The 13322-nt window shown below is 40.7% G+C and overlaps 1 protein-coding gene across 4 annotated transcripts in view; it reads left to right on the top strand.

The window, feature by feature from the left end:
• The window catches only part of NRXN3 (neurexin 3), a 1560869-nt gene that overhangs the window by 502242 nt on the left and 1045305 nt on the right, over positions 1 to 13322 (top strand). For all 4 annotated transcript variants that reach the window (XM_054971960.1, XM_054971959.1, XM_054971961.1 and 1 more), the window contains one exon: positions 6940 to 6966. In XM_054971960.1, the coding sequence (XP_054827935.1) occupies positions 6940 to 6966 (27 nt within the window). The remainder of the gene's footprint in view (positions 1 to 6939; positions 6967 to 13322) is intronic.

Below are 13322 nucleotides of genomic sequence, written 5' to 3'. Positions count from 1 at the left end.
CAGTCAAAGGGAAGGGCCTATAGCTATTACTATGTAAAAGAGTGTTGTTTTACATTTCAGAGAGTCCCAGTTATCTCTTGTTAGCCTCTTACAGAAATAGTGCTGGACTCCAGTGGTCTAATAAGCGACATAGAAGGGAAATTTCAGGGCCCTCACTGGCAAATAGTGGACTGCATTTCAAATAATATGATAAGCAGATGTAAAATTTAAAAATGGATTGATAAATAAATGTAGCTAACAAAAAATTATAGTACATAGGCAAAGTAGCTTCCCCCCTTTCTAAGAAGAGTGTTTTTAAATTAATCCAGATCTCAATACCTTTTGGGTTTTGCTTTGCAGATAAAGGGAACATTAGGTACTCCTATTGCCTAGCGTTTAGATGCTTGAATCTAGCTGTGCTGGAACAATATAAAATGCCTTTTTATGGCCAGCCAGAAATACACCAAGTGTTATGCTTCACTAGGCTGTAAGGGGGGGGGTGAAATACGATTCTAGCCCCCTACAGTATACATTAACTTCTTGAATCATGCATCTCTTACCACTGGGCTGGAATATTCTTTGTTCCAAGGTATCTCAGAGAAAGTTTGGCATATATGCCTGTTTCTCTCTTCTCTGATACCATGCTGTAATAAATGATGTTTGAGTCTCTTCCTCAGTTCTACCACTGAAGATATTTTAGGTAATTTGTTCTCCGGATAACAAATAGCTTCTTTCTGTGCTATTGGCAAAAGGTAACAATTATCACAAAAGAAAGGAAAAGATGGAGAGTCTGACACAGGTTATGTTATCTGCTCTGTCACTAATGCAATCTATATTTTCTAAGGGAAAAATAAGAAATGGCCTACAGAAGGGGTTAGCTGCCAAGAATTCTGTGGTCTTCACATGGAAAAGACCTCCTAAAAGGCCAGATGTTGCCATGTTCATAACAAGGTCACCTTTTGTTGCTGAAGTGTTTGTGGCATGGCTACTGTGATGTCACATGAGTTCATTGCTCATTATGGAAAACTCAGCCTCATAAAATACTGAGGCACCAGTGCTTAAAATAAGAGGAAGCTTAGGATAATGAAACAAGGCAGTCTCAGGGCTTTTCACCTGCTGATAAGCGTCTTTTCCATGCACAGTGCGATCCTATGCAGAGTTACTCCAGTCTAATCTCATTGACTTCAGTGGTCTTAGACTGAAGTAACTCTGCATAGGATTACACTGTTAATCTACCTGTAAAAAAGGTAAAGGTGCAAGCACTGAGTCATTACTGACCCATGGGGGGGACGTTGCATCACAATATTTTCTTGGCAGACTTTTAACGTGGTGGTTTGCCATTGCCTTCCCCAGTCTTGTGCACTTTACCTCAAGGAAACTGAGTACTCATTTTACCAACCTCAGAAGGATGGAAGGCTGAGTCAGCTTTGAGCCAGATATATGAACCTGGCTTCCGCCAGGATCGAACTCAGGTCGTGAGCAGAGCTTAGACTGCAGTACTGCAGCTTACCACTCTGCGCCATGGGGCGCTTCTACCTGAATGTACATTATTTGGAATAGCCTTACATCAGCTCATCGAGAGCGGCTTCAGATGTAATGGAAATGAGGGAAGTTCTGGGAATGGACGCACATTGGGCTCTGATATGGAAGCAGCTTGTGGCTGCAGTCCAAAGAACATGTTACTGGGGGTAAGCCCCATTGAATAGAATGGGACTTACTTCTGAGTAAACCTGATTAGGAGTGCTCCCTTTGGGTTCCTGCACAGGAGGAGATGCAAAAATTATATGTCAGATATGACAGGGGGGAAATGCAGAAACAAGAAGAGTAAAGACATCTAAAGTCAATTCTAACAGTGGAATTCTAAATGGAGTTAACACTCTTCTCACTCTGTTAAAATCAATGGGCTTAGAAAATTGTAACTCTGTTTAGGATTGAACTGTAAGTATCCTAATTTATTCTCAGAATCCAAATAAAACTTATTATCTCTCTTTGGTGGGGAAAACAATGTATTTTCCCAGAACTTGATACAGATCACTTGGAGCTAGGGTTGCCCACTTTGAGGTGGGGCCTGGAGATCGCCCAGAATTAGAGCTGATCTTAAGGTTATATAGATCAGTTACCCTGGACAAAATGACTGTTTTGGAGGGTGGACCGCATGGCATTATACCATGCTGAGGTTCCCCAACCCAGGCTCTACCCCCAAATCTCCAGGAATTTCACAACCCAGAGTTGGCAACCCTACCCAGAACTAGGAGTGTGCAGGGAGAGAAAGATTCAGTTTCCCTGCTTTGGAATTTCCAGAGCGAGAAAAATAATTGGAAATAAGCAATTTCCGAAGTAGCAAGACACTTTGGAAACCGCTTATTGCCCCACTTCGGTATGCTCCATGAAGATTCGGAGCACACCGAAACTTCCTGCCCCACCACTTTTTTCACCCAATTGGAGGAGGAGGAGGGGATTCCCTCCTCCCCCATGGCTGACAGCTAAAGTTTAAAGGGCCCTTTCCCTGCTGCTTGCAAGTGGCAGGAAAGGGCCCTTCCCACGCTTCAGCTGGCGGGCACATAGGGGATCCCACCTGTGCCTGTCAGCTGAAGTTTAAAGGGCCCTTTCCCTGCCGCTTGCAAGCAGCAGGAAAGGACACTTCCCATGCTTCAGCTGGCAGGTGTGGGGATCCCCCTCCTGTCAGCTGAAGTTTAAAAGGTTTGAAAGCTCCCTAAAGCTTCCCGAAGCAATCTGAATTGCTTCGGGAAGCTTTGATTCGGCATTTCCGAATCGGGGCCAGTATGCTGAGTCTGATTAGGAAATCCTAAATCTTTACAAATTGGGTCCGATTCGGGTATTTATGCTGAATCGGAAATCCAAATCACACACCCCTACCCAGAACAACCATATCATTTGATTAGTTCTGAACATCTGCTGTTTCCCTCTTTTAAAAAATATGAGTGTTGTGGTATTTTCCTTGTCCTTGACTAGAGTGTTGTGAAAGGCTTTTGTGTTAAAAATGTAGTCCATGAAGGGTCCTAATAGAGGCCTCTATTTGAGGATTAGCAGAGGAATAAGCTCTGCTAAAGCCAAAACCACAGATCTTCTATGGCCTTGTCTGCAATGACAGCAGCATCACTCCAACTTAACTGCCGAAACAGTGTTTCAGTCTTGCAGGGCTCTGAAGGTGACTTCCAGAACAACAGCTGCATGATGCAGCACTGTAAGCTCTGCAGAGAAAAGTTCCAGACAGCACTTGGCACTTCAGACTTCCTATAAATGCCAAAATTGTTATAACATTGAAAGCAAAAGTAGGGTCATGAGATTGTAAAGGTTGTAACCTGTACAACCTCAAACAATTGAAACATAAAATATCTCATTGGGGAAGAGTCCTACAGACCATTATGATGTAATGGGTTTTGAGAACTTGTTGGAACAGGAGGATTCTAAGCCTCACTCATTTTTTTTTTAAATCTACACATTTTGATGAAAGTCAAAATTAGAAATCCATAAATAACAACAAGAAATTGCAGACCAGGATGTCATACAACTGGATTATGATGTGCCTGAAATGTGTATTGGCAAAGACTGTTTTGAATGGTATTAAAGATTCTTGTGCTTGCTTTTCTTTTCTTTTTTCATTCCATTTGTTTTTTCTCAAGCCTTGTCTGTTTATTATGTTCTTTCCTGTGATCTTTTTATGCTGTGTATCCAAGTTGTAAAAGCTTCCTTACACCCCATCAGTCATGGTATATCAAAAGATGGTATTCAACCCTTCAAAGGCCTGAAGCCTGCGGCCCGCACAGCAAACAGCCCTTCGAACAGAGTGTACAGAGCAGCCTGCAGGGGCTGGCATATCCCTCTCACCTGCACAACACCCTTTAGCAAAAAAAAAATATTAGTAAAATAAATCAGGAATGCATAAAAATTGGATGGAGATTGTGATGTGGGCGGGTGAGGGATGGAGTTTCTTTTGTGAACTCTGCTTCTTTGTTTCAGACCTCCCCCCAGTGAGAATCTGGGACAGCATATTTGCTGTCTTAATAACACATTTCATGACATATTGGAGCCTTGTTTTGTAAACAGTAGAAGCCCAAATGTGACAGATCTTGCAGCTTTGTTGAGAGGGAGGAGGAGTGAGACAGATGCGAGAGAGAGAGAGAGAGAGAGAGAGAGAGAGAGAGAGAGAGAGAGAGTTCAGTCAGTCATAGCTTCACACATGCCCCCCCCCCAATTAACCCTGCTGCTTAAAACATGTGTTGAGAGTGAGGGAAATGGCAAATCATACAGACAAAGCCACCTTTGTTCCCACCACTTTCATTGGTGGTTTGGCAAAGCATGACAGCCACTGAGGGATTCTTTAATATCACGTAAGTTTCTCAATCCTTCCTACCATACTTGCCCTTCCGATGGAGTGGAATAAAGCCTTGACTCAAGTTTGATCAAGGGAATGTGGTCAATCAGCTGCACCTCTCAGACCCAGACTATTCTAAAGCATTGTTGTCTCCAGCAGTGCTAGTGATATGACTGCTTGGATTTTGCAGCCATTTATTTCTGCTTCCTTTTTTTGCCAGGAGCATTTGATTAATCTATTGAAGCCTGATAGCACATTCTTCATTTCCCAGTAGGAAGAGTTTGCCTTTTACGAACCTACTCATTATTACGTATTATCATAATCTCTGTATATATGATTCTCCCTGCCCCCTCAATCATTTAAACTAAAAACATACTTGGTGAATATGTTCAAAAAGTGTATCACCTCAGTCAGTTGCATAAACCTGCAAAAGCATTAAAGTGTGTTTTATATGTGAGAGAAAACAATGGAAACTGGAGTAAAGAGGGAACTGCAAATCCCAAGGGCCAGGAGAGAATATATAGTAAGAATGTGCCCACAGGTAGGATCCCAAGTAATGATAACTGAGAACAGAAAACTAAATATAAACTAGCTAGACCCAAATAAAACAACCACCAGAAGATGTGGGGAAGGGCTTCTAACATCAGAGGAAATGTTAAGGGAATTCTTAAAAATTCTGTCTCTTGTGGTAAATTTCATAAATTGAGTTGATTTGCCATTGACTTTGCATATAATCTTTAAAAAAATCCAACTTGTATCCCATTTGTTTAAAGTGACATTTTATCTCTCTCTGTCTCTTTCTTTCCTTCTTTCTTCTCTTTCCCACCTCCAGCTTTGGGAAGAGTTTCTTTTTAAAAATTGTTTCCCTTTTACCTTTCTCTAATATCTCACCCCACTAACACACATCTGTCAAAGGGATATAGCCACCCCTGTATGTTGATTGTACCAAATGCTCAGGGACTGTTTGCTCCCACTTTTCTGTTGCGGTTGACGACACATGACAAACCTAATGGCACGAAACCAAACCCATATTTTCTTCAGAGAAGATCTGCTGGACAACAGACTCTCTCTATGGCTTCACTACTCCGTCCTGATTGGTTTATTCCTGTTCACTCAAATTCTGTTTTTTTTTTCCTTTTGCTAATTTTTTTATTGCCCTTTCGTTTGGGTAATGACAAAGGCTGTCTTCACATTTACTGGATCTCTATACAGTTGTTCCCTTAGGTGAAGTGTAGTTAAGCACCAACTACCCTGTTCACAGATTCTAGAAACAGAGGCTAGCCTCCACTGTCCAAAGTTCTGGCTGCTCCGCAATCGACTTCTTTATCATCCTCATTTTGGATTGCTGTAATTGGGAGGCACTGGCTCCAGGCTTGAGCCTCACCAAGTGAAGAACAGTTTCACCAGATCAGCCATGCAATGCTCTGAGATGTTGCTCAAGCATATCTTGCAACACTCTGACAAGAATTGTGTTCAAAGCCAGAGTACTGAAGGAGGCAGAATGCTTATTATTAAGTTATGACTGAGTACCTGGCAAGCTTAAGTGCTCACACAAGCTCCCCCAGTTGAAATTCCAACTTTACTGTTTGTTTTTGTAGAATGATATAGGGAAACAGATTTTTTAAACAAGAGTATCTAGATCATTTTTTGTTTTGTTTTGTTCATTCTTCTGCCCTTGTACTGTTTGGAACCTCTGAGTGAAGCTTGTGGAGTTGTCAAAGATAACCAGACCTGCCACTGCACTGCCTAGTTCATCTTCTTCCTGAATGTTATTGGTGCATCATTCAGTCCTAACATTCAGGCAGCAAGGCGAGACGGGGCTCTGAGGAGATGGTTGGCTGGCTACCTTTGTATCAACTCTTCCCTACCAATCAAAAATACCCCTAACCCTCCAAAATGCACTGAAATCTGGGCTGGGCGTTCGTGCGGTTAGCTGTTTGCAAGTGGCCATTTTATGACAGGGGACAAGTAGGCAGTATGCTAACCCTTTCCTCGTTTTGGGGAATAGTGACAGCTCAGATTTTTTTAAACACACTTTGGGCTATTGCAATGGGAATGCCCTGGATTAAATATTTCATCAGCAAATACTGCCAAGCCAGGTGTATTGCATTGGTTAGGTGGTGTATTTATGCAATGACACAAATCATACCAAAGAAGCATTGTAAAAAGATACCTTGAAACACGAGGTATTTAAAAAAAAATGTCACTGGGGAAAATATTTGCATTTTGAGGAAGAATATCTGTGCCTTAAGACTTGTTAGCTAAGACACAGTTTGTGATTAGAATCACAAGATTATCTTTAATGCACTATTTTCCTTAAGAAGAAAATATTCTCCATATTGTCTCGTAGAGAGGATATACTACTTTTACATACATGGGCACACACACAAAACACACACCCAGATAGTTGTTAAGTAGATATATGGATCTGATATTTCTTCCCGATATATATTGCGGATATACAACCACTCCTGAGTTTGTACATAATGTATATAAAAATATAAAATGGCCACATCTCTTTGCGTGTGTCTGTCCCCGGAAGGGTGGACTGATTGTTTTTGGATGTCTGCAGCTGTTACCTTGAAGGATGCAATTTCATCTTTCATTTATTTTTCCCCATCTAGACTGTATCAGGATAAACTGTAACGCCAGTAAGTTTTCCCTCAAGTTTCATTTTGTTCTCTATTTTTTAAAAATAAATTAACATTATTTCCGTTGCTGTTTTATAAACTGTTTCTTCCTCTTTTTTTTTTTTTTACTTTGTTCATTTGAAAAAAAATGCATCGGGAGTCAAAGCTTTGGTAGATTTTGAAGCTGGGGAGGATTTGTGGTTGTTGTATATGAATGTAATGTGTGTGTGAGATTTCTCCAAGGGCAAATGAACGATTAAATTTCCGGGCTTTGCAGACAAACTCCCAGGGAATGGGAAAAACTGAAAATGTATTAAAGTAGTTTTCTGCTATCTTGGGGGAAAATATCCTTTGAAGCAGTTTTGATGCTGCATAAAAATAACAACAGGTACTGTATACCCTTCTCCACTACAACAGCATTGATTTACTCTGGGTTTAAAAAAAAAATAGCTTGGGCCACATCAGTGACTGCTTTGTCTCATATGTCTTCGGCAGGGTTTTTTTTCTGGGAAAAGGGGTGGTGGAACTCGGAGAAAATGGTCACATGGCTGGTGGCCCCACCCCCTGATCTCCAGACAGAGGGGAGTTTAGATTGCCCTCTGTCTGGAGATCAGGGGGTGGGGCCACCAGCCATGTGACCATTTTCAAGAGGTTCCGGAACTCTGTTCCCCCACGTTCCTGCTGAAAAAAAGCCCTGGTCTTCGGTATCCATTTCTTTTGGACTATGCTTCTGGGTGCAAATGCAAATCAGGTTCTGGATGGGAGGAGGTTATATAGGTAGATCCTTTTGCCATCCTGTCCTTTCATGTTTGCCACCTCCCTTAGGAAGAAATTCCATAAAAGCTGTGTAGATTAGCATCATTTCAGAGAGGTTAACTTTTTTATCCCCACACATTTCTCATATTTGCCCCCATTGCTGCTTTTAGCCATTTAAAGGGCAAAAAGACAGACACCCATCCTTTGCCAGTCTTTTATCTTTAAATTAAGTACAAGGTTGAGTACAACAATGAGGGCTAGTTTCAATTAGCGAAACAATATGAAATTTCTCTTTTAAAATTGCTAGTATGATCCAGTCACTAATCTCCTAGTGTCTTCTCCATTTTTACCCTAAAAAGAGGAAGCAAAGCCCCCCCCCCCACTATTTAAATCACTCTGTCTTAGAAAATGATGTAGAGAGGAAAAGGGAATATATGAAGCGAGAGAAGAATATTAGGATTTCCCCTCCTATTCAAAAATATTCACTTCATCAAATGTTTTGGTCTCAGTTTCCTCATGGGTATCAATACTTCATTAAATCCTTTTGCTTTAATGAATTTTTAATTGTGTGAGCTCTTACATATTTATTATTTAAATACATTGTCCCTTCATCAAGACTTGATTTTAGTTTTAATTTTTTTTTTTTAAAAAATAGCTTTTTTGTGGGGGAGGGGGGAAGCTACTCTCATTAGGATTTAGCCATTCTGAGCACACTGCTTCCTCACAGGAAGGGCCTGGTCTAACTGCCTCCTTCTCTCCATTCTTAAACAGAAAGTGCAGCTTTAAGCAGAGTTACAGTTTTTTAAGTCCACTGAAATAAATGGATTTAGAAAGGTGTAAATGTGCCAAGGACATCACTGTAAATAAGAGAGGATAAAGGATAAAAGCAGAAACCTTTTGCTTAGGGACAATCAGTGATGGTGAATGGATAATTATACAAAAATCATTTGTTTGTTTGTTTGAAAATTCCATGATGGCTAAAGGCCAAACCACCAGACATATAATTTGGCCCTAAAATGCAGCCACGGTATGAAAGGAGCCATTTCTTGAATCAAAACTTCTTCCATAAGCACTGAAAGGGAAAAGAGTCAAACACAATATGGAAACCTGTCTTGTTTTCCTAATGGGACTCAAAACAGCCCCTGCAGCACATTTCTAAGCAAAAAACAGTTCAAGGGAAAGAGTTCAGTTCCACAGTGCATTGACCGTGATCATAATTATAGATCTGAAGCTACAATTACAGGAGTTCAGCATCACATTTAGATTAGTTCTAAGAATTCAAGTTGGACTCCTCTGCCACAATCACTGTGCGTTTGTTTCAGTATTACTTTAAAAAAAAACTTTTAAAAGTCACAAGTAAGGATGCAGAGAAAAAGAGGCCAGAGATGAAACATTCTTAAATATTTGAAGTGCTATAATTAGAGTTGCCAGGCTTAGCAACCAGCAGGAGATGGGGAGGAATATAGGGGAGCTGCTGTCAGTGATGTCATCATGATGTCACATCTGGGAAAATCCAGAAATGACATCAATGCTCTTTAGGAATCACTGGGGAAACTATGGTAAAGCCATAGTTTCCTATGATTCCTAGAGAGGACTGTTGTGCCAGGTAATGCAAAAGTGACATCACACAGTCACCCCTTTCTTTGTTCATTTTGGTGTTGGGAATCAGGATACAGAAACTGAGGGTAAGGAGTTCTTCTTCTTCATTGAGGGCTTGGCAACCCAAGCAACAATACAGATCTGATACACTTAAAATATCAGAGCTTTGGTGACTTCACTAAGATTCGTGTTTTTGACCCTACTAGAAAAGGCACTCAAACGTGGTGTTAAGAAAAGAGGACCCTGCGCTGAGGAAATGGGTGTAGATTTAAGGGAAACAACTATGATACCTTAAAATATTAGATCATGCAGTCACCTTTGTGTACCAGGCATGAGCAATTGGTCTGTGTTATGAAAAACAGAGTGCTCAAAATGTAGTTGAATGCTGATATTCTTCTTCTGCGGACGCCAAAAGCACAGGGTGTGAGACCTCCAGCACATAGTAACAGGTAAGGCTCCAGTTTTTGTTTTTATTACTATTTATTTGTGGAAGGAAGAGAAAAAAAGCTAATTTGTCATTATATTGGTCTGTTCGTCTTCCCTGAAATTCCCATTGTAGTTTTCTGCCCTCCCACTTTTTGCTTCCTTCATTCCTTCTTTCATCTCAGTATGAGATGGTAAGACAGAACCAGGAGTGGATGAAATATGCTTGCTTTCTTTTTTTAAAAGGAAAATATCAAACATTAAGACCATCAAACATAGTGTTGCAACCATATAGCCTAAAGCAGCCAATTTCCAGGCATGGCCTGGAGTTATCCCAGAATTGTAACTCATCTCCAGATTATAGAGACAATTTCTTCTGGAGAAAATGGTGTAGCACACACATACACTAAATATCCCTCTCCACGAGCAGTGCCCCCAAGTCTCCAGTAATTTCCCCAGCCAGAGTTGGCAACCCTCCTTTTTTTGTATGAAGTTGGCAACCCTAATATAGTCTCCTCCCCAGTTTGATGATATTAGCAATATAAGCTTTACTCCTTCACCGATTCCAAAATGCAGAAAAACATGCAGAAATCCTAAAATGTATTAGTTACACAGTAATGTTTGATCAAAGGAGGCCAGATCTCTTCCAATAAATAAGCTTATCCTATCTGTGCAAATACATATATTTCTACAATGAGTTTTGTTTTTTCTCTTCCTAATAAGCTGTAGATGAAATATTAAGTCAGGTGAAAAGGTCATGCATACCTATTGTGCTTTCAAAGCTTTTATGTTGAGGTTGCTTAATTTGTATCCTGTTAGTATGTCAAAGGCGGGCGGCGTGTGTTTGGGACCCCCATGAAAGGGCAGGGAAAGTAGTTGGGCAGGGTGGGGGGAGGGAGTTTGGAACACACTGAAGCAACAAGTACAGGAAGTGCTTAGCATTCTCAACTTTCTCTGCTCCAAACTGGTTTACCTGGAAAAAAATCATTATGGTTCAGTGATCTGCAAGTCCAAAATGTGGTTGTCGTCTATGGTAATCAACAGTATTACACCCTTGCTGTCTGAGTTGCATAGGGTACCTGTATATTTAAAGTGCCACTTCTGATTTATAAATCCCTAAATAGTTTTGGTCCGAACTATCTGAAGAAAGTATACTACTATATGATAGGCTTCGCTTTGGGTTCTGCTCCAGGTTCCATCTTTGACAGAGCAAGCTTGGCACCCACCAGGAGTAGGACTGCCAACTTCTAGCTGGGAAATTCCTGGAGCTTTTGGAGGTGGACCCTGGGAAGGGTGGGGTTTGGAGATGGGAGGAACCTCAGTGGCGTATAATGCCATAGAGTCTACCCTCCAAAGCAGCCATTTTCTCCAGGGAATGGGTTTCTGTTGCCTGGAGATCAGCTATAATTCCAGGAGATCTCCAGCCATCATTTGGAGGTTGGGAACTCTAACTAGGGGTGGGGTTTATCTATAATTGCCCAGTGCTATAGAATGCTCTGCTACTATGATAGTCACCATTTGATTCTTTCAGGAAGTGGTGTAAGATTGGGCTTTTCCACAAAGCTTTTCTGCCATGATGGAGATTTGAGAATTAGTCTGTTCTATTCCTGTTTACCACGCTGCTGTTTATTATGCTGTTGGTGGTATTTTAATTTTATGATGCTCTTATGATGTCTCTTTATTGTTTTTAATGCCTATTGTAAATTACTTTGAAACCACAATTATATAGTGGCACATAAATTTTAGTAAGTAATTAGATAAATTTGCATGTGATGTGCAGTTAGGTCCTTAATAGCTTCTTTGTAGTGCATTTAAGATGTTAAGATACATTTACAATCAACAATAATGGAATTTTGTTTCAGCATTCAAGGTGCTATATCCATCTATTTTCTTTGTTCAGAAAACAGGAGTTAGGAAGGAGTTAGGAGTCATTTACCCCACTGCAATCACTTTGCAGTTGTTTGCCTTGAAGTTAAACAGTCTATACACTTCATTTGGGCACAATACCTCCCCCCCCCACAGTTTTTATTACACCTGGGCTTTTTTGTGAATAAGGGTCAGATCACTTTCTGCATTTTAATTTGTCTTCAGCATTCACAGGGGTAAATTACCATTTCTTTTCTCTCAGGGATACAAACTAGAGAACCATCAGTAAGCATGAAACAAAATGAGGATTTTATCATGCTAATTAACTGTTACCACAAGAGACACTTAGCATAAGCATAGGCTTGCCTTTAATTGTCTATTAAGAACCTGTTAGCATGCTGACATCTTTCTGACTGGTGCGTTAGCTGTACCTCCCTCTATGAGAGGAAGCACTTTTTAAAATTAATCATCATTAGAAACAGACATAGAGCATAAGAAATGTGTTTATTTATTTAGATATCTCTGCTCCAAAGTAGCTTACTCTTCCATTTTACCCTCACAGCCACGTGAAGTAGGTTAGGCTCTGATTATGTGAATGCCCCAAGGTCCCCCATTGAGCTTCCATGGTAGAGTGTTTCAGGTGGGTAAGTTGTGTTGGTCTGTAATAGAAGAGCAAAATTTGGGTCCAGTAGCACTTTAGAGACCAACTAGACTTTCAAGTAGAGTAGGAATTCAGAACTGGATCTCCCAGATCCTATTCCAACACTCTAACCACTACACTGCATTGCCTGTCTCCGGTGGTTTTATTTATTGGCATTTACCAATGTATCTGACTTGATTGTCAGTGACAAAGCTGGGCTACAAATAAAGTAAATAAATAAATTTCCATTTTAAACCTAGCATGGTTCTGTAAAGCGTTATCTTTAAAGCTCGATGGAATTTATCAAGAATCACAAATAAATCCATGGTCAGTTTCCTATCACCAAAGGGTAAGTCTGAGCAAATTTTCCAGCGGTTCTGAGGAGCAAACTTACAGTTTGTTGTAATACACACTCTTGAGCCATTTGATTTGGACTGCTACATAGACAGCTTCCTAGAGCTCTTGCAATGAAAAGCCCGCTAGGGGTCACCATTAGTCAGCTATGACTTGAGGGCACTTTCTATCTTCTATTATTTCCAGCAAGTGTCCTAGTCAAATGATTGTTTAGTGAACAGAATGGCAAGTCACCACTACCCTCATCTCAGAACTCTTCGGCCCTCTCCCTTCCTAGCTTCCAGACTGTGATCAACCACGAGACGTCAGTGTGGGTGAGGGGGCCTTGAACCTGCTGGTGGAGAGCTGTAGCACCCCTCTTTCCTGTCTTTACCATACATTGCCACCAACCTGTGTACTCACTTAAATTCCCTCTGTGATCTGGTTCACTGAAAGTGGGCCACTATGTGTGCATGCATATGCAATATCCAGTATCACTCCTCCTAGCCTTGCTAATCTCTGTAGCCGGGCCAGGTGTTTGGCGTCTTTGCACAGAAGAGCAACTAGGCATCTGGCTGAGGCTTATCAGCAGTCCAAGATCATTGCAATGAAAAAAAAAAGATATTTATTTATTTACATTATTTATAGTCTACCGTTCTTACTGAGATTCCGGGTGGATTGCACAGTGTGAGTTTGTACAGTCAGTTTCAAAGACATTTCAATAAACAATGTAATAGGATACATAAATGAAAATTTGCAA

The sequence above is a fragment of the Eublepharis macularius genome, chromosome 2, assembly GCF_028583425.1.
Source record: "Eublepharis macularius isolate TG4126 chromosome 2, MPM_Emac_v1.0, whole genome shotgun sequence".
NCBI lineage: Eukaryota > Metazoa > Chordata > Lepidosauria > Squamata > Eublepharidae > Eublepharis > Eublepharis macularius.
The sequence above is the reverse complement of the archived record's forward strand: the minus strand, read 5'-3'. Positions and strand labels throughout refer to the sequence as shown.